Here is a 20,533-nt window from a genome sequence, read left to right on the forward strand (position 1 = left end):
GTGGTTATGTTACTGGACTAGTAATCCAGAGGCCTGGACTAATTATCTGGAGACACGAGTTCAAATCCCACCACGGCAGCTGGGGAATTTAAATTCAGTTAATTAACCATGAAACTACCGACCAGATTGTCGTAAAAACCCATCTGGTTCACTAACTAGGGAAGGAAATCTGCCGTCCTTGCCTGGACTGGCCTATATGTGACTCCAGACTGCCCTCTGAAATGGCCTAGCAAGCAACTCAGTTGTAACAAACCGCTATGAAAAGCAGTAAGAATAAAAAAAAACAGACCGACCACCCGGCATCAGACACGAAAACTGCACACCCAGCCCAGTCAACCCTGCAAAGTCCTTCTCACTAACATCTAGGGGCTTGTGCCAAAATTGGGAGAGCTGTCCCAAAGACTAGTTAAGCAACAGCCTGACATAGTCATACTCACAGAATCATATCTTTCAGCCAATGTCCCAGAGTCTTCCATCACCATCACTGAGTAAGTCCTGTCCCACCACGGGTGGCAGCACAGTGGTATACAGTCGGGAAGGAGTGGCCCTGGGAGTCCTCAACATTGACTCCAGACCCCAAGAAGTCTCATGGCTTTAGGTCAAGCATGGGCAAGGAAACCTCCTGCTGATTACCAACTACTGCCACCCCTCAGCTGATGAATCAGAAGACCACTTGGAAGAAGCACTGAGGGCAGCAAGGGCACAGAATTTACCCTGGGTGGGGGACGTCAACGTCCATCACCAAGAGTGGCTCGGTAGCACCACTGCTGGCCAAGTCCTGAAGGACAAAGCTGCCAGACTGGGCCTGCGGCAGGTGGTGGGAGAGCCAACATGAGGGGAAAAACCTACTTGTCCTCACCAATCTACCTGTCGCAGATGCATCTGTCCATGACAGCATTGGTGGCAGTGACCACTGCACAGCCCTTGTGGAGACGAAGTCCCGTCTTCACACTGAGGACACCCTTCATCGTGTTGTATGGTACTACCACTGTGATAAATGGGATAGATTCAGAACAGATCTAGCAGCTCAAAACTAGGCATCCATGAGGTGCTGTGGGCCATCAGCAACAGCAGAATTGTATTCCACCGCAATCTGTAACCTCATGGCCCAGCATATCCCTCACTCTACCATTACCATCAAGCCAGGGGACCAACCCTGGCTCAATAAGGAGTGTAGAAGAGCATGCCAGGAGCAGCACCAGGCGTACCTAAATATGAGGTGCCAACCTGGGGAAGCTGCAACACAGGACTACATGCATGCTAAACAGCGGAAGCAGCATGCTATAGACAGAGCTAAGCGGTCCCACAACCAATGGATCGGATCAAAGCTTATCCAGGACAATTAAACAACTAATGAGAGGAGGAGGCTCCATGAATATCTCCATTCTCAATTATGGCGGAGCCCAACACGCGAGTGCAAAAGATGAGGCTGAAGCGTTTGCAACCATCTTCAGCCAGAAGTGCCGAGTGGATGATCCATATCAGCCTCCTCCTGAGGTCCCCACCATCACACAAGCCAGTCTTCAACCAATTCGATTCACTCCACGTGATAACAAGAAACGGCTGAGCACGCTGGTAACAGCAAAGGCTGTCGTGCTGAAGACTTGTGCTCCAGAACTAGCCGCGCCTCTAGCCAAGCTGTTCCAGTACAGCTACAACACTGGCATCTACCCGACAATGTGTAAAACTGCCCAGGTATGTCCCATCCCCAAAAAGCAGAACAAATCCAATCAGGCCAATTACCGGCCCCATCAGTCTACTCTCAATCATCAGCAAAGTGATGGAAGGTGTCGTCGACAGTGCTATCAAGCGTCACTTACTCACCAACAACCTGCTCACCGATGCGCAGTTTGGGTTCCGCCAGGACCACTCAGCTCCAGACCTTATTACAGACTTGGTCCAAACATGGACAAAAGAGCTGAATTCCAGAGGTGAGGTGAGAGTGACTGCCCTTGACATCAAGGCAGCATTTGTCCGAGTGTGGCATCAAGGAACCCTAATAAAACTGTAGTCAATGGAAATTAGGGGGAAAACTCTCCATTGGCTGCAGTCATACCTAGCACAAAGGAAGATGGTTGTGGTTGTTGGAGGTCAATAATCTCAGCCCCAGGACATCGCTGCAGGAGTTCCTCAGGGCAGTGTCCTAGGCCCAACCATATTCAGCTGCTTCATCAATGACCTTCCCTCCATCATAAGGTCAGAAGTGGGGATGTTCGCTGCCGATTGTACAGTGTCGAGTTCTATTCGCAACTCCTCAGATAATGAAGCAGGCCATGCCCGTATGCAACAAGACCTGGATGACGTTCAGGCTTGGGCTGATGTGTGGCGTGAATGTTACCTGCCACTTAAGTGCCAGGCAATGGCTATCTCCAACAAACAAGCGTCTAACCACCTCCCCTTGACATTCAACGGCATTACCATCGCCAAATCCCCCACTATCAACATCCTGGGGGGTCACCATTGACCAGAAACTTAACTGGACCAGCCACATAAATACTGTGGCAACAAGAGCAGGTCAGAGATTAGGTATTCTGTGGAAAGTGTCTCACCTCCTCACTCCCCAAAGGATTTCCACCATCTACAAGGCACAAGTCAGGAGTATAATGGAATACTCTCCACTTGCCTGGATGAGTGCAGCTCCAACATCACTGAAGAAGCTCGACATCATCCAGGACAAAGCAGCCCGCTTGATTGGCACCTCATCCAACATCTCAAACATTCACTCCCTCCACCACTGGCGTACCGTGGCTGCAGTGTGTACCATCTACAAGATGCACTGCAGCAACTCGCCAAGGCTTCTTCGGCAGCACCTCTCAAACCTTCGACCTCTACCACCTAGAAGAACAAGGGCAGCAGGTGAATGGGAACACCATCACCTGCAAGTTCCCCTCCAAGTTACACACCATCCTGACTTGGAAATATATCGCCGACCCTTCATCGTCGCTGGATCAAAATCCTGGAACTCCCTCCATAACAGCACTGTGGGAGTACATTCACTACACGAACTGCAGCGGTTCAAGAAGGCAGCTCATCACCACCTTCTCAAGGGCAATTAGGGATGGGCAATAAATGCTGGCCTTGCCAGCAATGCCCACAGCCTATGAACGATAAAAAAAAAGGCATAAGAGTACAAAAGCAAGGATGTTATGCTAAACCTTTATAAAAAAAACTGGTTAGGCCTCAGCTGGAGTATTGTGCTGAATTCTGGGCACCACTTTTTAGGAAGGATGTCAAGGCCTTAGAGAGGGTGCAGAAGAAATTTACTTGGGTGGTACCAGGGATGAAGGACTTCAGTTATGTGGAGACTGGAGAAGCTGGGGTTGTTTTCCTTAGAGCAGAGACGGTTCAGAGGAGATTTGATTGAGGTGTTCAAAATCATGAATGGTTTTAAGAGAGTAAATAAGGAGAAACTGTTTCCAGTGGCAGAAGGGTCGGTAACCAGAGGACACAGATTTAAGGTGATTGGCAAAAGAACCAGAGGCGACATGAGGAAACTGTTTTTTTTAAAAACACTGAGTTGTCATGATCTGGAATGCACTGCCTGAAAGGGTGGTGGAAGCAGATTCAATAGTAACTTGGCCAAGGAGAAACAAACCTTGCCTCAGCCTCAACAGGTGATCTGTAACTATCCAGCTGTCATGGCATCCATCAGAGTCTGCATCAAAATTTGGGTGGTAGCCAGTGAGAACGCTGCCCTTTCACTGTCAGACCTGGGCCTGAATCCAGAGCACACTGGTGAGATGACAGTGATGTGAGTTTGCGCTGTATCAGCCTACTTCTGAATGAGCATGACCCTACAGCACATAGCTGATAGTCTCAGTCACAAAGGATAATGGGTGTAGAATGCTCATATGCTGCACTGATGCAGGAGAAGTGTTCTGCTTAGCTTGGGGTTATGGTACACTGATTGGTTAAATGCAGAGTAAAGGTACCTCTATAGTGCCCAATGTTATAACTCTCATGGGAGCACTCAATCCTGACACTGGGTGAAAAATGTTCCATCCCCAGGCACAGACATCTCTCAGGTTGATCAACACAAAACCCTCTTCTTAAAACATTTTTGGAAGTCTGTAAATGAAGTAATTCAGTTACGAGCTCTGAAGTTTGCTCAATAATGTTAGTTTAATCTGCTCACTGACAAGAGAGGAAGGGAAGTGACTACCTGCATTGGCGACTTAGCATAGTTGTGGTTATCAAGGAAAACGGGAAGGCGTTGGATGACGGGGCTGGGGACAGACGTGGGTCCATTCGTACTGGACACTACAGTTTTGGTTGGAGGTTTTGGTTTGCTCGATGGGCTGGATGTACAAGCTGGCTGAGTTTGAGGCATGGCGACTTCACTGGATCCTGAAACAAAGAAAGAAGCTGGTTTATTATTATGCAACATCCCTGTGCCCATATGGGAAATATTTCAGTTTGCCCATTATTTCAACAATTATAGTACATGAGATGGGCCACAAGAAGCCTGGCCCCCAATGAGCAGACAGTAGGTATTGGCCTGGAGAACCCTGTGGCCTGTGTTCAAGGACTGTGTGGGCACCAGCACAACGTTCAAGGACTGTGTGGGCACCAGCACAACGTTCAAGGACTGCGTGGGCACCAGCACAACGTTCAAGGACTGCGTGGGCACCAGCACAACGTTCAAGGACTGCGTGGGCACCAGCACAACGTTCAAGGACTGCGTGGGCACCAGCACAACGTACAAGGACTGTGTGGGCACCAGCACAACGTACAAGGACTGTGTGGGCACCAGCACAACGTACAAGGACTGCGTGGGCACCAGCACAACGTACAAGGACTGCGTGGGCACCAGCACAGCGTACAAGGACTGCGTGGGCACCAGCACAACGTACAAGGACTGCGTGGGCACCAGCACAACGTACAAGGACTGCGTGGGCACCAGCACAACGTACAAGGACTGCGTGGGCACCAGCACAACGTACAAGGACTGCGTGGGCACCAGCACAACGTACAAGGACTGCGTGGGCACCAGCACAACGTACAAGGACTGCGTGGGCACCAGCACAACGTACAAGGACTGCGTGGGCACCAGCACAACGTACAAGGACTGCGTGGGCACCAGCACAACGTACAAGGACTGCGTGGGCACCAGCACAACGTACAAGGACTGCGTGGGCACCAGCACAACGTACAAGGACTGCGTGGGCACCAGCACAACGTACAAGGACTGCGTGGGCACCAGCACAACGTACAAGGACTGCGTGGGCACCAGCACAACGTACAAGGGCTGTGTGGGCACCAGCACAATGTACAAGGACTGTGTATAAGGAGTCCAATGAACCATGGATGGTGGAGTTAAGGATAAGATTAGGGATGGCAGAGGAGGCAAATTAAATGAATGACCAGTTAATCTGTTTTGGTGGTATTGGTTGAGCGAGGAATGTTGGCCTGGAGATCCATTGATCTTCGCTGAATAATGCCAGGGGAACTTTCACATCCACCTGAACAAGCAAATGGGGACCTCAGCTTAACATCTCATCCAAAAGACAGCACCTCTGTCAATGGAGATTCTGTGCTCAAGTCCATGAGCCTCTGACTCAGAAGTGACAGTGCGAATAACTGAGACAGGCTGAGATGCAAACATTTCAGACCAGAACAGAAAGGGCAGCAGGATGGGGAGAGACACTGGTGGGAACACCATGTACGTAAGTGCAAATAGCGCCATCTGCTCTATATGTGTCGCAATGCAAATATTAATCACCACTACCACCCCAGAAAATCGGAATTGTTCTTGTAGAAATGTGCAGGGAATGAGTTAGTGACTAAGTGATTGTACCATTCACCGGTGTGCTCTGTATAGTGATTTAACACTTACCACTGTGCAGGGTATCCTGTACAGGGTGTGCCTTGTTGCCCTCCGGTTCAGGTGCAGGCTTGTTCAAGGCTTGCTTCGCCTCCTCCATGGCTTGAGTTTCCTGGGGTTTCTGCGTCTGGATCAACTCTGGCTGGGTGACACGGATCAGCTAAAAGAAGTGAGAAGGTCCAGGTCAAAGAGTTACTGCGATAGAATACATCCTTTAGTGTACAAAAACAGCCCGTGGAGTTGGTAGAAATCCAACCAAGGCAGAAAGGCTATTTAGGACGTAAAATGAAAATGAATCTGGGATACATTAAGGAATGGAAGTCTACAAATAGTTCACACTCATGCAGCAAGGTGGTATCCTTTAAAGCAGGGAGGGGTACTTATTACACCACCCTAGGGCCAACTGCGGCACTTGCAAGCCTCCACTGCAGCCCTCAGTCTAGTGTGGATGAGGGCTACTGAACAAGTAACTTGTTGGGAGCCCTATAGCTTGGATGAGAAAACTAAGTTGTCCATGGAGTTTGGAGGAATAAAGCACAGAGCCCAGTAAGAGTGTTACCGGGTGAGGCTATTTAAATCTACTGGCACAAATACATTAAAATTTTCTGAGTCTCATGACAGCATACCATGTTTCTAAAGAGGCAACAATCCATTAATAATGAACTTGCATTTAAACAGCGCCTCATCATATCTTCCCTAACAGGATATCCGAACGCTTTCTAACTAATTAGTTTTGAAGTGCAGTCAGTGTTGTTATGTAGGAAACGCAGAAGCCAATGTATGCATAGCAAGATCCCACAACAGCAAATGAATGAACAATGCTAGTTGAAGGAGGTATGTTGGCCGGGACACTGGGAGAAATCCCAGCTCTTTTTCGAACAATGCCACTGGCTCTTTCCCGTCCACCTGAGCAGGCAGACGGTTCCTCAGTTTAATGTCTGAGCTGAAATGCAGCACGCCCTCCATACAGAGCTGAAGTGGCAGTCTAGACGATGTGCCGAGGTCCACAGTGGAGCTTGTATGAAAAAGTAATCATTCCCACTGTATTAAAGCAGAAGCAGGAAATTCCCCAGTATGTCTGTACTTGTTGGCGTGCCCAGAATCCAAAGGAGGAAAGGCACGTGGTGGAAGCTGAAAGACTGAAATTACATATTTTCAGATTTACTGAGGTACCAGGTTGGTATTCCTGTGCAAATGGTTGCGGAACTTAAAACCACCCTTCCCTTTCACACGAATAATGATGGACAGGAAAAGACCCTCTGGTCCATCCAGCCTGTCCCACACAGTTGTGATACCGTATGGATCACAATGTATAAACTCTCCACCCCACCCAAAACCATGTGATCTCCTGGGAGAGGTGTAAAACCTGATACAAACCCAGGCCAATATGGGGAGAAAAAAAATCTGGGAAATTCCTCTCCGACCCCTCTGGGCAATCAAAACTAGTCCGGTGGGGGGGGGGGGGGGGATTACTTTGGTCCTGATAATTCCTTGCAGTACCTACCTTTTGTAATAGGTCAACTCTGCTCCAGCCAGAAACCGGTCCAGCTCTCTCTTGAAGGAATTCAGTGAATCAGCATTCACTACATGAGCCAGCAGCCTGTTCCAGAGGTCCACTATTCTCTGTCAATTGAACCACCTCCTGACATCTAACCTAGATTTGGTCTTGTATAACTTAATATTGTGACCTCTGGTCCTTCCTAACATGCAATTGGAACAAAGAGCCAAGGTTCATGACCTGATTCAGACAATACCTGCTGTAGGGCCTCCAGCACCGTCTGCCGGTTCATTTTCAGAAGGCTCAATTTCGTCTCGTACTTCATCCTTCGATCCGGCACCACCGCCATTAGGTTGAAACGGATATCGTGGTAAGGTTCTCTGGGACAAAAAAAAAATTACATTGGCAACGCAAAATAAAATAATGAAACAGCTCACTCCACTTAACGTTTGAACTCAAACTCTCACATGGGCACAGAGCTGCAACTGCTGCCCGGCACTGAAGAGTAACAGCTGCCATCAATAACTTGTGAAAAAAATCAATGGCTCAGTTGGTAGTTGCCCAATGTCGTACTGAGGACACTAAAGACCCCGAAGGTTAGAGGTTGCATCCTTGGTCTGTGTTGATCTCAGATGGAATGGTGGCAAGGGCACCATATTTAGCCTCAGCACACTGAGCTAGGAAGTGGGGAAGCAAAGAAAAGATCAGCTAGGATTCCTGCTCTTGATCTTCATCAGCAATAAAGGTAATAACGGTAGTGTAGTGTTAAGTTACTGGACTAGTAATCGCGAGTTCTAATCCAGAATTTGAATTCAGTTTAAAAAAGAGTTGGTATCAGTAAAAATGCCCATGAAGCTGTCGGACTGTCGCAAGAACCCAACTGGTTCATGAATGTCCTTTAGGGAAGGTAACCTGCCATCTAAATATTCCTTTAATACACACTCACCTGGTGAGCTACAAGTTGCATGGTTATGGTAACCAATCTCATTAGCAAGGTGCCAACAATAAAGAAGGGACAACAAATGAGTCAGGGGGCTTTTTAAAATTTCCTGAATAAAAGTGTGTACCGTAGTATAGATCATTACCCAGCTGTAGCCAGTCCTATTCGCTCCATTATAACTCTCCGTGCTTTGTCTGTCCACTCTTCATCCTCACCCCATGGCCCTGGAAATAGAAGAGAACTTTATCCAAAAGCAGCAGACTTCATCAGAAACTTCATAAAATCCACACCAGAGGCTGAAACACTACAGATTCAAATCTTGTTTCAACAAAATACACCTTTTGTTTAAAGAAACCGTGGCGAAGGGCCATGGTGCAGGATGAGATAACGCGAAATGTAGTGATTAGGTAATGCTAAGCTTCTGTTTGAAACACTTGCCGATTGTAGGAGGAAGGGGAGATGGCAGGAGGTGAGCAGTTCCAGAGTTTTGAGATCCTGGGAATGAGCCTTGCTATCAACACAGTAAGGATGTAGGAAGGGGCATCCCTGTTTGGGGAAGTGTAATTAGAGCTTAGGAGGAACACGAGATTAATGCGGAAAGTATTGATAAAATAAAGAGAAAGGGAGGGTACACGATAGGTGTAAAATTCAATTTGCCAAATGCCAAAACAAAGGTTAAAACTAGTGTGATGGAGAGGTAGCTAGCAGGCTTCCTGCTACAAGATGTTACCAGAATATTTGCTCAAGTTAATGCAGGGATTCAGACACTGCTAAAAATTCATGACAATTTGGAAGAGTCCTCATTAAATGTTACTGGAGGTGACAGACTGAATTTTGTTGGCAGTTCATCTCAGCTTCCAGTTATCGAATGCCCTGGTTAAGTATTTATAGAAGACCAACACATGGCAGAAAGCAGGTTTAATTACAGTCTGAGCCAGTATACGGGAAAATGTAACTGTCCATGTGTCACCTCGGTGCTATCCTACCTTAAATATACACGGTATTGTATTATACAAATGAGCCGTCTTACAAATGAACACTTATATTGTAATAAAGTTTGAGTGACTATTGTGCACACACAACAATTTTAAGTTCCACCATAACCTCTCTCCACCCCCGCCCCAACTTTTAAAAGATGGGCTTAAAATGGGTGTAACCAGGCTGAATGAGGTACACCTTCTCCTCCATTAGTCCTCTGATAAGAGTTTATACAATTACAGGGCTCTATGCATTCATTTAAGTGGGGCTAGTGTACTGGGATGATGTATATTACGAGCATTCTCTGGCAGCATGTATGCTCAGCGTGTGTGCTCCATGGCACAGAAAGTTTGCTGATGACACTAAATTGTGAGGCACAGTAAGTTGTGTAGATGCGAGCAGGAAGTTACAAAGGGACAGAGACAGATTTAGTGAGTGGGAAAAACAGTGGCAGATGGAGTATAATGTGGGCAAGTGTGAGGTCATCCACTTTGGATCAAAGAAAGAATATTGTTTTTAATGGAGAGACTAGAAAATGTCCAAGTACTAAAAGCTAGTAGACAGGTACAAAAGTAATTAAAAAGGCTAATGGAATGTTGGCCTTTATCTCAGAGGCTGGAATACAATGGGGAGGAAGTTATGTTTCAGTTGTGCAGTCTTGGTCAGACCACATCTGGAGCACTGTGTTCAGTTCTGGGCTTGGAGTGGATATAGCGCAAATTCACCAGAATGATACTGGGACTTAGAGGGTTAAATTATGAGGGCAGGTTGCATAAGCTTGGCTTGTATTCCCTCAAGTTTAGAAGGTTGAGGGGTGATCTAATTGAGGTGTTTAAAATGATAAAAGGATTCTATAAGGTAGATGCAGAGAAACTATTTCTTCTGGGGGGAGGGGGGGGGGGGGGCGGAGTCCAGAACTAGAGGGCATAATCTTAAAATTAGAGCTAGGCCATTTAGGTGTGAAATCATGGCGCACTTTTTCACACAAAGGGTAGTGGAAATGTGCAACTCTTCTCCAAAAAGCTGTGGATGCTGGGACAATTGAAATTTTCACGGTTGAGATCGAGGACATCAAGAGATATGGAGCAAAGGTGGGTAAATGGAGTTGAGGTACAGATCAGCCATGATCTAACTGAATGGAACAGGCTTGAGGGGCTGAATGGCCTCCTCCTGTCCCTATGCTGTTGGGCTGCGTGCAGATTTCCTTCAAGACGTTTTCCTTAGTCACTGCTCCCACTAAGTATTTGTCATTTTTTTCCTCCTCAATGTTCTCATCTCATCTCCTGAAAGTAATGCCTCTTGCTGGAGTATGAGTCCATCACCACTGGCTGCTTTCCGATACCTCATCCAAGTGCTGCTCCTCACATGTGAGCCTAGACAACGAGTGTCGATGGACTATTCAACCACAGGGTCAGGGCTGGAAAAAGCGGAGCCAAGCCCTACTGTATCCTCCCCGACATCAACGTTTGCACTTCCAGCAGGGATAGCAATCAGGAGTGGGAACCTTGGCTAATTTTCCTTTCACCCTTACCACCGCTCTGGCTGAAATACAATCACTCAACAGAAGCGAAGGGCCACACCCACGACCTACCTGGTATGTGAGGCTCAGTTCTACAGCGAGCGTTACCAATTGATCCACTGTGGGGAAGTGGTGCAGCAAATACTCAGTGGAGATGGCATGAGGTGGTAAATAATAGGCCCTACTGCCGTTACTGTGGACTGGAATTCCAAGACGCCGCTTACCTCCAGCACTCACATACAACAGCACCAGTGTTAAAGCAGAGGGAAGTCCACAATCTATTCATAGGACATGGAGGATAAAAGATGCCTGGAAGCAGGAGGTCTTGAAAGATGGAAGGGGATAAATGTAAACCCATAATGTGTGACGTAAGCTGAAAGGGGGAATGCGGCCTGTTCAGTTAAACTATCAGGACCAAAAATTCAATTACTAATTGGATATATAAAGGGAGGCCTGCCACCAACTAAAGAAGCTGCAGGTTATGTCTGAACGTTCAATGCAAACTGAAGTGCCTGTCTTATGTTGATGTGCAAGACCAAGCAGAGTGGCTCATACCGTGATCAATGGGATAGGCTTTCAAACCATCCAGTTCAAAGAGGCGGCCTTTAATGGGAACATAACTGACAAAGTGAAAGGCCTCCATGGTCCTCACAGCGCTGATTCCATTCTGTTTCTCCGGAAGGTGCCGTGGCTCTGGCCTAGAGTAAAAAAAGAGATAATAAGCTCAGCTAAGGAGCGTCACGCCATTCTCAAAGCACTTATTCAGCAGGGAACACTATTAAACTATTGGACTCAAGGGAAGGAGAATTATGAGCAGCAGTGGCACTGCAAACGTGCAGAACTTCATGGAGTGGCGGGGACTCAGGCAGGATTCCATCCCCTCCCGTTAATTCCCACTCCCAAGCTGGAATTACACTTGGAGACACTGTGGTAAAGTCAGTCATTTACCTACGCATGGGAGGCAATAACAGAAGGAAGGAGAAGGAAAGAAAGAGAGGATAACTCCCCTGCTCTTATTCGAAATAGTGCCATGAGATCTTTTACATCCACCTGAGCGCGCTGGCAGGGCCTCGGTTTAACGTCTCATCCGAAAGACGGCACCTCCAACAGTGCTGCACTGCCTCAGTACTGCACTGGAGTGTCAGCCGAGATTTTTGTGCTCAAGTCTCTGGAGTGGGACTTGAACCCACAACCTTGTGACTCGGAGGCGAAGTGACAAAGATAAAGTCACTTGGTATAGAGTATTGAACAACTTCTCCTTTGACTCCACTCATTTCCTCCGAATTAAAGGTGTTGCTATAGGAACCCGCATGGGTCCTAGCTATGCTTGCCGACTACGCCAATTGATGTAAGCTACAAGCGGACCAAGTGATATACAAGGTCGACGCTTAGCTACGTACGGATGACAGACTTCGATTGGAGGTTCAAAATGGTCTTTATTCACAGGCCTGGGGAGAACCTTCCGAGACCGCTCTCGGATCCAACTCCACCGAAAGTTTAGTGAGTTACATTCTTATACATAATCTTATCAGTCATATCCTGCCCTAGGGGCGGGTACAAATCTATCAATCATAGTCTCTAGTATTCTATTATATCCATTGCTTCTACCGCGTGACATTTTTACACTTCTCCCCATATTCCGCAGTTAATCATGTTTTTTGCTTGTTTGACTTATTCCAACTCCTCTATTATCATGGCCTTCTTCTTATCTATTCTTGTAGCCTGCTCAGTAACATGTTTTCATAAGATAACAGTTCTTGTTCAATCAGCCTACTGGTCTGAACTATCTCTGCAAAGCACAGATTCTCACCTTGTAACCTGCTCATGTTGTAAGGTAAGCCATTTTGCCTTTTAGACAACCATGTTGTAGCTTCACAAACAAGCGAAGGCCGCCTTGTCACTTAATTCTTATGTATGTTATCTTGTATGCGTGCTATCCTGCCTGGCCGAATAGGCATCCTCCCCAATCTTCCCACGAGCCAGACTCTGCAGCTGGCTTCACAGTTTAATTTCCCATCATCTCAGTACTTGTCTTTAGAGTTTAGCTGGATAAATACAATAAATACAGGCCTATCTACCATTTAACTCAGGGTATGAATTAATTCGCTACCTCCACCCTGTACACTGGTGCTACATTATACATATTCTAACAAACTAAAGTATGATATTAATTTGGTTACTGCAGTGGGATATGTGGAACATTTTTTGTTCCAGTTCTACTCAGGTCCCCTCTCTCACCTCTTTTTCTGGTACATTGATGACTATCGGTGCAGTTTCCGCTCTCACCCTGATCTAGAAAATTTTATTTACTTTGCTTCCAATTTCCACCCTTCCCTCACCGACTCTTCCCTTCCCTTCCTCAACTTCTCTGTCTCCATTTCTGGGGGTAAGCTATCAACAAACATCCAGTATAAGCCCACTGATCCCCACAGCTACCTGGACTACACTTCCTCCCACCCCGCTTCCTGTAAGGATTCTATTCCATTCTCCCAGTCTCTCCGTCTCCGCCGTATCTGTTCTGATGATGTCACCTTCCATATTAGTGCTTCCGATATGACTTCCTTTTTCTACCGTGGTTGACGTGGCCCTCGACTGTGTCCGTTCTATTTCCCGCACTTCTGTCCTCACCTCTTCCCCTCCCTCCTGGAACCATGATAGGGTTCCCCTTGTCCTCACCAGCCTCCACGTTCAACGGATCATCCTCCGCCATTTCCAGCATGATCCCACCATCAAACACATCTTCTCCTCCCCTCCTCTTTCAGCATTCCAAAGGGACCGCTCCCTCCGCAACACCCTGGCCCACTCCTCAATCACCCCCAACACCCCCTTCCCACGGCATCTTCCCGTGCAAGCGCAGGAGATGCAACACCTGCCCTTTTACCTCCACCCTTCCCACTGTCCAGGGTCCCAAACACTCCTTCCAGGTGAAACAGCGATATACTTGTACTTCTTGCAATTTAGTATACTGTATTCGCTGCTCACAATGCGGTCTCCTCTACATTGGGGAGACTAAATGCAGATTGGATGACTGCTTTTCGGAACACCTCCGTTCAGTCCGTAAACGTGACCCCGAGCTTCCGGTCGCCTGTCACTTTAATTCTCCACTCCACTCCCACTCTGACCTCACCATCCTCAGCTTCTTACACTGTTCCAACGAAGCTCAATGCAAGCTTGAGGAACAGCACCTCATCTTTTGATTAGGCACTTTACAGCCTTCTGGACTCATCAAGTTCAACAATTTCAGACCATAACCTCTGCCCTAATTTTTTTTTCTCTCTCACATGGCAGCTGTCGATCATTCTACCATTGCCATTTACACTTCATCTAGAGTCATCTTTTGTTTCTTAACTTGTCCCTTTACCATCTCCTTTTGCCTTGCACCATCATCCCTTTTGTCTCTTAATCTCTCCTGCCTTCTATCCTATCACAGACCTCTTTTGTTCTTTCCTCCCCACCCCCTTTTCCTTGCCCCTACACTTGCTTAAAAACCTGTTCCATCTCCAACTTTTTCTAGTTCTGACGAAGGGTCATCGACCTGAAACGTTAACTCTGTTTCTCTCTCCACAGATGCTGCCTGACCTGCTGAGTATTTCAAGCATTTACAGTACAGTATTTTGCTTTTGTATTCTCGTACTGTTTTGGAATTCTGGCAGGTTTCCCATGGCATTGCTCATGGATGGTCTGGAGCACAGTTTTGATATTCAGCTGCCAATGTTGGTTATGTTTAACCTGCCCTGTACCTTTAAAACCACTGAGATGGCAGGCATTTTTACCATGGAAGGCATCACAGTCAAACCTGATGCTGTCCTCAAACCTTCCCAGCACATGGTCAAGGCCATTTGTAGCACCATTAGCTAAGATCAGGTAATTCAGCACAGACTGGAGATGAACCAGGACCTTCTGCTCTGTACCATGCCGGGCGCTACATTTACAAACAGAGCCATTACACCCCGACAGAACTCTTCCCTAAACCCCTCCACCATGCCACCTCCCTCCGTGCTTTCAAAAGACTCCTGAAAACCCTTCCTTTAGGCCGCGTTAACAGATCCAACCCCTGATTTTCCCTTCACTGTGCCGAGTGCTTCAAGACACCTTTCCAAAAGCGAGGAGTGCGTTTATAAATTTAAGTAGTTGAGCCATGGGGGAAGCCATCTGTTCATAGTTTCTCTCAGATTACAAAACTTGGATGCTTGACTATCAAGTGGCTAGTTTTATTTCATTATCCCGGCTTTTATTGTACGATAAAAAGATAAATGATGTTCCTCAGGTCTCTCTTTTTAAATAGAATGCTTGCATCAGCGCACATTCTTCATACCCCAGACTTTGTTACAGATAGAAAACAATCTTTAAAAAGCTAGAAATTTACCGGCAACTACCGTAACTTGGATTTGCCTATTTAGACTGCTTCCCCACAGTGAGTATTCAGTAGTGGTTTAAAAGGGACAGGCCAGGTTTTATATAGGTGACATTGGCAGCTAAATATCAAAATTGCTCCAGACCGCCCATGAGGAATGCCACAGGAGATTTGCCAGAATTTCTAAATTGTATTTGAACCCTTGATTGTGTCGCATTCCACCAAAGACTGAAAAATAAATCGTACTCCTACCTGGCATGGCTGTTGTGGGCCTTTGCTAACTCCGGAGCGTTACCGATTGCATAGCCTTTACTCTGTGGAGCCAAAATGAATAGTGCTGGTCACTTGTGGGTTAATAATGCAGTAATAACAGCTTCCAGCCCAAGTGTGCCTGACCCTGCTTCATTCACAGTCACATTATGTGTTCTGACGAAGGGTCTTTGACCTGAAACGTTAACTCCGTTTCTCTCTCCACGGATGCTGCCCTGGCCTGCTGAGTTTTTCCAGCGTTTTCTGTTGTTGTTTCGGATTTCCAGCATCCGCAGTATTTTGCTATCACATTATGTGGGCCTCGTGTTGAAAGTCCGACTTGCTCAAACTGTTTGGCCCCTCCTCTGATTCTCCCCTTCTGCTGAAGGCACTGACTCTTGGCTGGGTAACTGTACCAATGCATACCTCACTCAAGTGGCCACTCTGCATGTGAGAGCCTAGACAGGGGATGTCGGCAAGCTCTTTGACAACGGAGCTCGTCGCAGTTGTGTCTGATCCTATCCTCACCTGACACGTGCGTTTTCCAGCACATGGCACTGAATAGCCATCAGAAACAACGGGAAGCCTAGGTTAATTTCCCCACCTCCTTGGTCCATGATGCTGAGGACAACTGTAGCACCTCTAGCACCACCTTGGTTGAGATCAGCTAACTCAAGACAGACCAGTGACTGAAGTTGGTTTGTAAGGCTCAGTACCACACCAGGCGTTCAGAACTGAACAATCAGGGGGCTATTGCTCACACTGATAAAATATCTTGCTTCTAAATAAAATAAATACATTTTTAAAATGGTTTTAAACATTTCCCAAGGGGACAGAGTGTCTAGTGGGGCACTCCGGCTACACGACAGTTGGAACTGAGCTGGAGCATGCCTCCGAGTGCCTGCCCTGGGGACTGGCATTTCTTTCTCAAATTAAATTAAAAACCAACTTTATTTTTTTTTCAGAAATGAAAATGGTCCTATAATCTGCAAAGAGTTATGTAACTATGAGAAGAACATTGCACAGTTAGCCCTAGGCCATTCTTTCATACAATTTAGAACAGCTGAGGTAGATGCTGTAGCTGGTGCAGGGTCTGTGGAGACACAGGAATACACAGAAAGAAAGAACACATTTCACCAAAACAACTGTACCTGTGCTGAACGGTAAAAAAATCTATTTGCAACAAACTCATTCTTTGATTAGCAGATTCAAGGGTTACTCAGTTCTATATTTTGACTCCCCAAATCACTACCAACAACTTAAGAAATCAAAGCAGTTTCAGCCGGAGTGGGATATTCTCACGGTGAACCCGTACCTCTGGGCTGAATCCTTTGGTAAAGTCCTTCATTCGGCTGAGGGTGGGACCCAACTCCACATTGTCGCAATTCAAGAGGACACTGAGCAAAGCATGCGTCGCACACGAGTTCGGGATCAGCTTCGGGACAAGATCGAAAAATGTCATTAAATTACTGAGCACTTGGAGAAACACAAGCTAATCAGGGCCAGTCAGCATAGGTTTATAAAAGACAGGTCATGCTTGGCGAACCTTATAGAATTCTTTAAGGAAATAAAAGAGGGCAGTTAAACAATACAGCGGATGTAGTTTTTATGGATTTGCAAAAAGTATTGGATAAGGTACCTCATAAGAGACTTACGACACATTGAAATATAGGGAATGTGGTCACATGGATAGGAAGATGATTGAAGGGCAAAAAACAAGAGATAGGGTAAAGGATCTTGATATACCTATCAATTCATTCCATGAAAAGCGACGAGTTAAGATAGTAACTATAGGTTTTTATTGGCTAAATAACAGAGCCCACCCTCGTGGGTGATCGGTTCCAACAAGGAAGAATACTAGCCAAGCGGTCACCTTTATACTTGGGCAAGCAGGCGGAGCCATGGGTGGAGTCAGCTGAGGTATGCCTAGGTATAACAGCGTGCGTGGCAAGAGGTAACCTTGTGTAGTGATAACAACAGTGTAAACAGTGATAACAACAGTGTAACAATAGTGAACGGTTGTGAACGGTAACAGTGGTTTACCACATTCACCCCTTGTTTAAAATTGAGTCCGGCGGGGTGAAGTGTACTACCAGTTCGGGTATGTCAGTCTCTCAGGCGGCCTCGTAAGCCTTTCTGATCGGCGCAGCAGCGGCGGTGCAGTATCCGATGTTAATGCTGGTGTCTGCGTGGTCGACGAAGGCTCCTGGGGTTCCGGCATGCCGTCTACAGGAGCTGGATTTGGGGGAGTGGTGGGGGGTAACGGTGGTATCTCAGGGGTGCCCGAGGGTGCGAGGTCTCGCAAGGAGACAGTGTCCTCCCGCCCGTCTGGGTATGCCACATAGGCGTACTGGGGGTTGGCGTGCAGGAGGTCCACCCTCTCGACCAGGGAGTCCGTTTTATGGGCCCTCACGTGCTTCCGCAGCAGGACGGGCCCCGGAGAAGTCAGCCATGTTGGTAACGAGGTTCCCGTAGTCGACTTCCTGGGGAAAACAAACATTCGTTCATGGGGGGTGGCGTTAATGGCAGTGCAAAGCAGTGACCGGATGGAGTGGAGCGCTGCCGGGAGGACTTCCTGCCAGCGAGAGGTTGGGAGGCCCTTAGACTTTAGGGCTAAGAGGACGGCCTTCCAAACTGTCGCGTTTTCTCTTTCCACCTGGCCGTTCCCCCGGGGGTTGTAGCTGGTGGTCCTGCTCGCAGCAGTACCTCTCGCAAGCAGGAACTGGCGAAGTTCCTCGCTCATGAAGGATGCGCCCCGGTCGCTATGTATATAGTTCGGGAACCCGAACAAGGCGAAGAGGTCGTTCAGGCATTTGATGACCGTGGTACTGGTCATGTCTGGGCAGGGGATGGCAAAGGGGAAACGGGAGTACTCGTCAATAATGTTGAGGAAGTACACATTACGGTCAGAGGACGGGAGGGGCCCCTTAAAATCGATGCTCAAGCGCTCAAAGGGGCGGGTGGCCCTGATCAGGCTTGCTCTGTCCGGCCTATAGAAATGCGGTTTGCATTCGGCACAGGTTTGGCAGTTCCTGGTCATGGTCCTGACCTCCTCGATGGAGTAGGGCAGGTTGCGGGCCTTAATGAAGTGGTAAAGTCTGGTGACCCCGGGGTGGCAGAGGTCGTTGTGGAGGGTTCGCAGTCTATCAACTTGCGCGTTGGCGCATGTACTTCGTGATAGAGCATCTGGGGGGTCGTTGAGTTTACCAGACCGGTACAAGATATCGTAATCGTAGGTGGAGAGCTCAATTCTCCACCTCAAGATCTTGTCGTTCTTGATTTTGCCCTTCAGCTTGTTATTAAACATAAAAGCAACCGAACGCTGGTCGGTGAGGAGGGTAAATCGTTTGCCTGCCAGGTAATGCCTCCAGCGTCGTACCGCCTCCACAATCGCCTGGGCCTCCTTCTCGACAGAAGAGTGTCGGATCTCAGGACCCTGGAGGGTCCTTGAGAAGAAGGCCACAGGTCTCCCCGCCTGGTTAAGGGTTGCAGCTAGGGCGAAGTCGGATGCATCGCTTTCCACTTGGAAAGGGATGGACTCATCCACTGCGTGCATTGTGGCCTTCGCAATGTCTCCTTTTATGAGGGAGAAGGCTGCGCCTGCTTCTGCTGTCAGGGGGAAGGAGGTGGACTTCATGAGGGGTCTGGCTTTGTCCGCATAATTGGGCACCCATTGGGCATAGTAAGCGAAGAGCCCCAGGGTTCTCTTCAGCGCCTTTGGACAGTGGGGGAGGGGAAGCTCCATGAGGGGGCGCATTCTTTCGGGGTCGGGGCCGATGACTCCGTTCTCTACTACGCAGCCGAGGATGGCAAGGCGCGAGGTGTTAAACACACATTTCTCCTTATTGTAAGTGAGGTTCAGCCGTTGGGCCGTACGGAGGAATTTCTCCAGATTAACATCGTGGTCCTGCTGGTCGCGGCCGCAGATGGTGACGTTATCTAGATAAGGGAACGTGGCCTGCAGCGCATTCTGGTCAACCATCCGGTCCATCTCCCTTTGGAAGACCGAAACCCCGTTGGTGACGCCGAAGGGAACCCTAAGGAAGTGGTAGAGGCGGCCATTCGCCTCGAAGGCGGTATACTGGCGGTCCTCAGGGCGGATAGGGAGGTGGTGATAGGCCGACTTGAGGTCGATGGTGGAGAATACCCGGTACTGTGCAATCTGGTTGACCATATCAGATATGCGGGGAAGGGGGTATGCGTCCAGCTGGGTGTACCGGTTTATGGTTTGGCTGTAGTCGATGACTAGGCGGTGTTTATCGCCGGTCTTAACGACTACGACCTGGGCACGCCAGGGGCTGGTGCTCCCCTCGATGATGCCCTCCCTCAGGAGTCGCTGCACCTCAGAGCTAATAAAAGCTCTGTCCCCGGCGCTGTACCGCCTGCTCTTGGTAGCGACGGGTTTAGTGTCACGGGTGAGGTTAGCGAACAAGGAGGGGGGCGGGACTTTGAGGGTGGAGAGGCCGCAGGTGGTACGCGGCGGGCGGTTTAAATTTTGCTGGTTGCAGACTGTGAGTGGGGGGAGGGATCCACCGTAAGCCAAAGTGACACTTTGAAGGTGGCTTTGGAAATCCAGCCCTAGTAGGACGGCAGCGCAGAGCTGGGGCAGGACGAGAAGTTTAAAGTTTTTATATTCCGTGCCCCTAACCGACAGGGTCACCACACAGTAGCCGCTGATGTCTGTTGAATGGGACTTCGCCGCCATCGAGATCCGATGGCGCGTTGGCCGGACAGTGAGGGAGTAGCAGCTCACCGTGTCTGGGTGAATAAAACTCTCCGTGCTTCCGCTGTCGAACAGGCAGGTCGTGGCGTGGCCGTTTACTTCGATGTCCATCATGGACTTGGACAGATGATGCGGGAGAGCTTGGTCAAGCGTGACGGAGGCCAGTGTATGGCTGAGTGAGCTGCTGTAGTCTGCAGGTGAGGCGGTGGTCGGGTCTGGAAACAAAACGGTGGCCGAGTGCGGCGAACAAAATGGCGGCGCCCATGACGCGGATCCCCACGAAGTTGGACAAAATGGCGGAGAATATGGCCGCCCCCACAACTCACATGAGGCACTGCTGGCGTCTGTGGCCTTGATCAAAGATGGCCGCCCCCACGACTCACATGATGCAATGCTGGCATCTGTGGCCTTGATCAAAGATGGCCGCCCCCACAACTCACATGAGGCA

The 20,533-nt window shown here is 48.3% G+C and overlaps 1 protein-coding gene across 4 annotated transcripts in view; it reads right to left on the reverse strand.

The window, feature by feature from the left end:
* Positions 1 to 20,533, reverse strand: part of bap1 (BRCA1 associated deubiquitinase 1) — a 79,663-nt gene that overhangs the window by 16,772 nt on the left and 42,358 nt on the right. For 3 of the 4 annotated variants that reach the window (XM_086001304.1, XM_086001305.1, XM_086001307.1), the window contains 7 exons: positions 16,678 to 16,797; positions 15,366 to 15,427; positions 11,315 to 11,457; positions 8,408 to 8,486; positions 7,579 to 7,702; positions 5,837 to 5,984; positions 4,163 to 4,347 (listed from right to left, as the gene is read on the reverse strand). In XM_086001304.1, coding sequence (XP_085857430.1) covers positions 4,163 to 4,347; positions 5,837 to 5,984; positions 7,579 to 7,702; positions 8,408 to 8,486; positions 11,315 to 11,457; positions 15,366 to 15,427; positions 16,678 to 16,797 — 861 coding nt within the window. The remainder of the gene's footprint in view (positions 1 to 4,162; positions 4,348 to 5,836; positions 5,985 to 7,578; positions 7,703 to 8,407; positions 8,487 to 11,314; positions 11,458 to 15,365; positions 15,428 to 16,677; positions 16,798 to 20,533) is intronic. The other variant, XM_086001306.1, reaches the window with a different exon arrangement.

This window comes from Somniosus microcephalus, chromosome 11 (assembly GCF_052327205.1).
Source record: "Somniosus microcephalus isolate GS21.2 chromosome 11, FLI_Smic_1.0, whole genome shotgun sequence".
Classification (NCBI taxonomy): domain Eukaryota; kingdom Metazoa; phylum Chordata; class Chondrichthyes; order Squaliformes; family Somniosidae; genus Somniosus; species Somniosus microcephalus.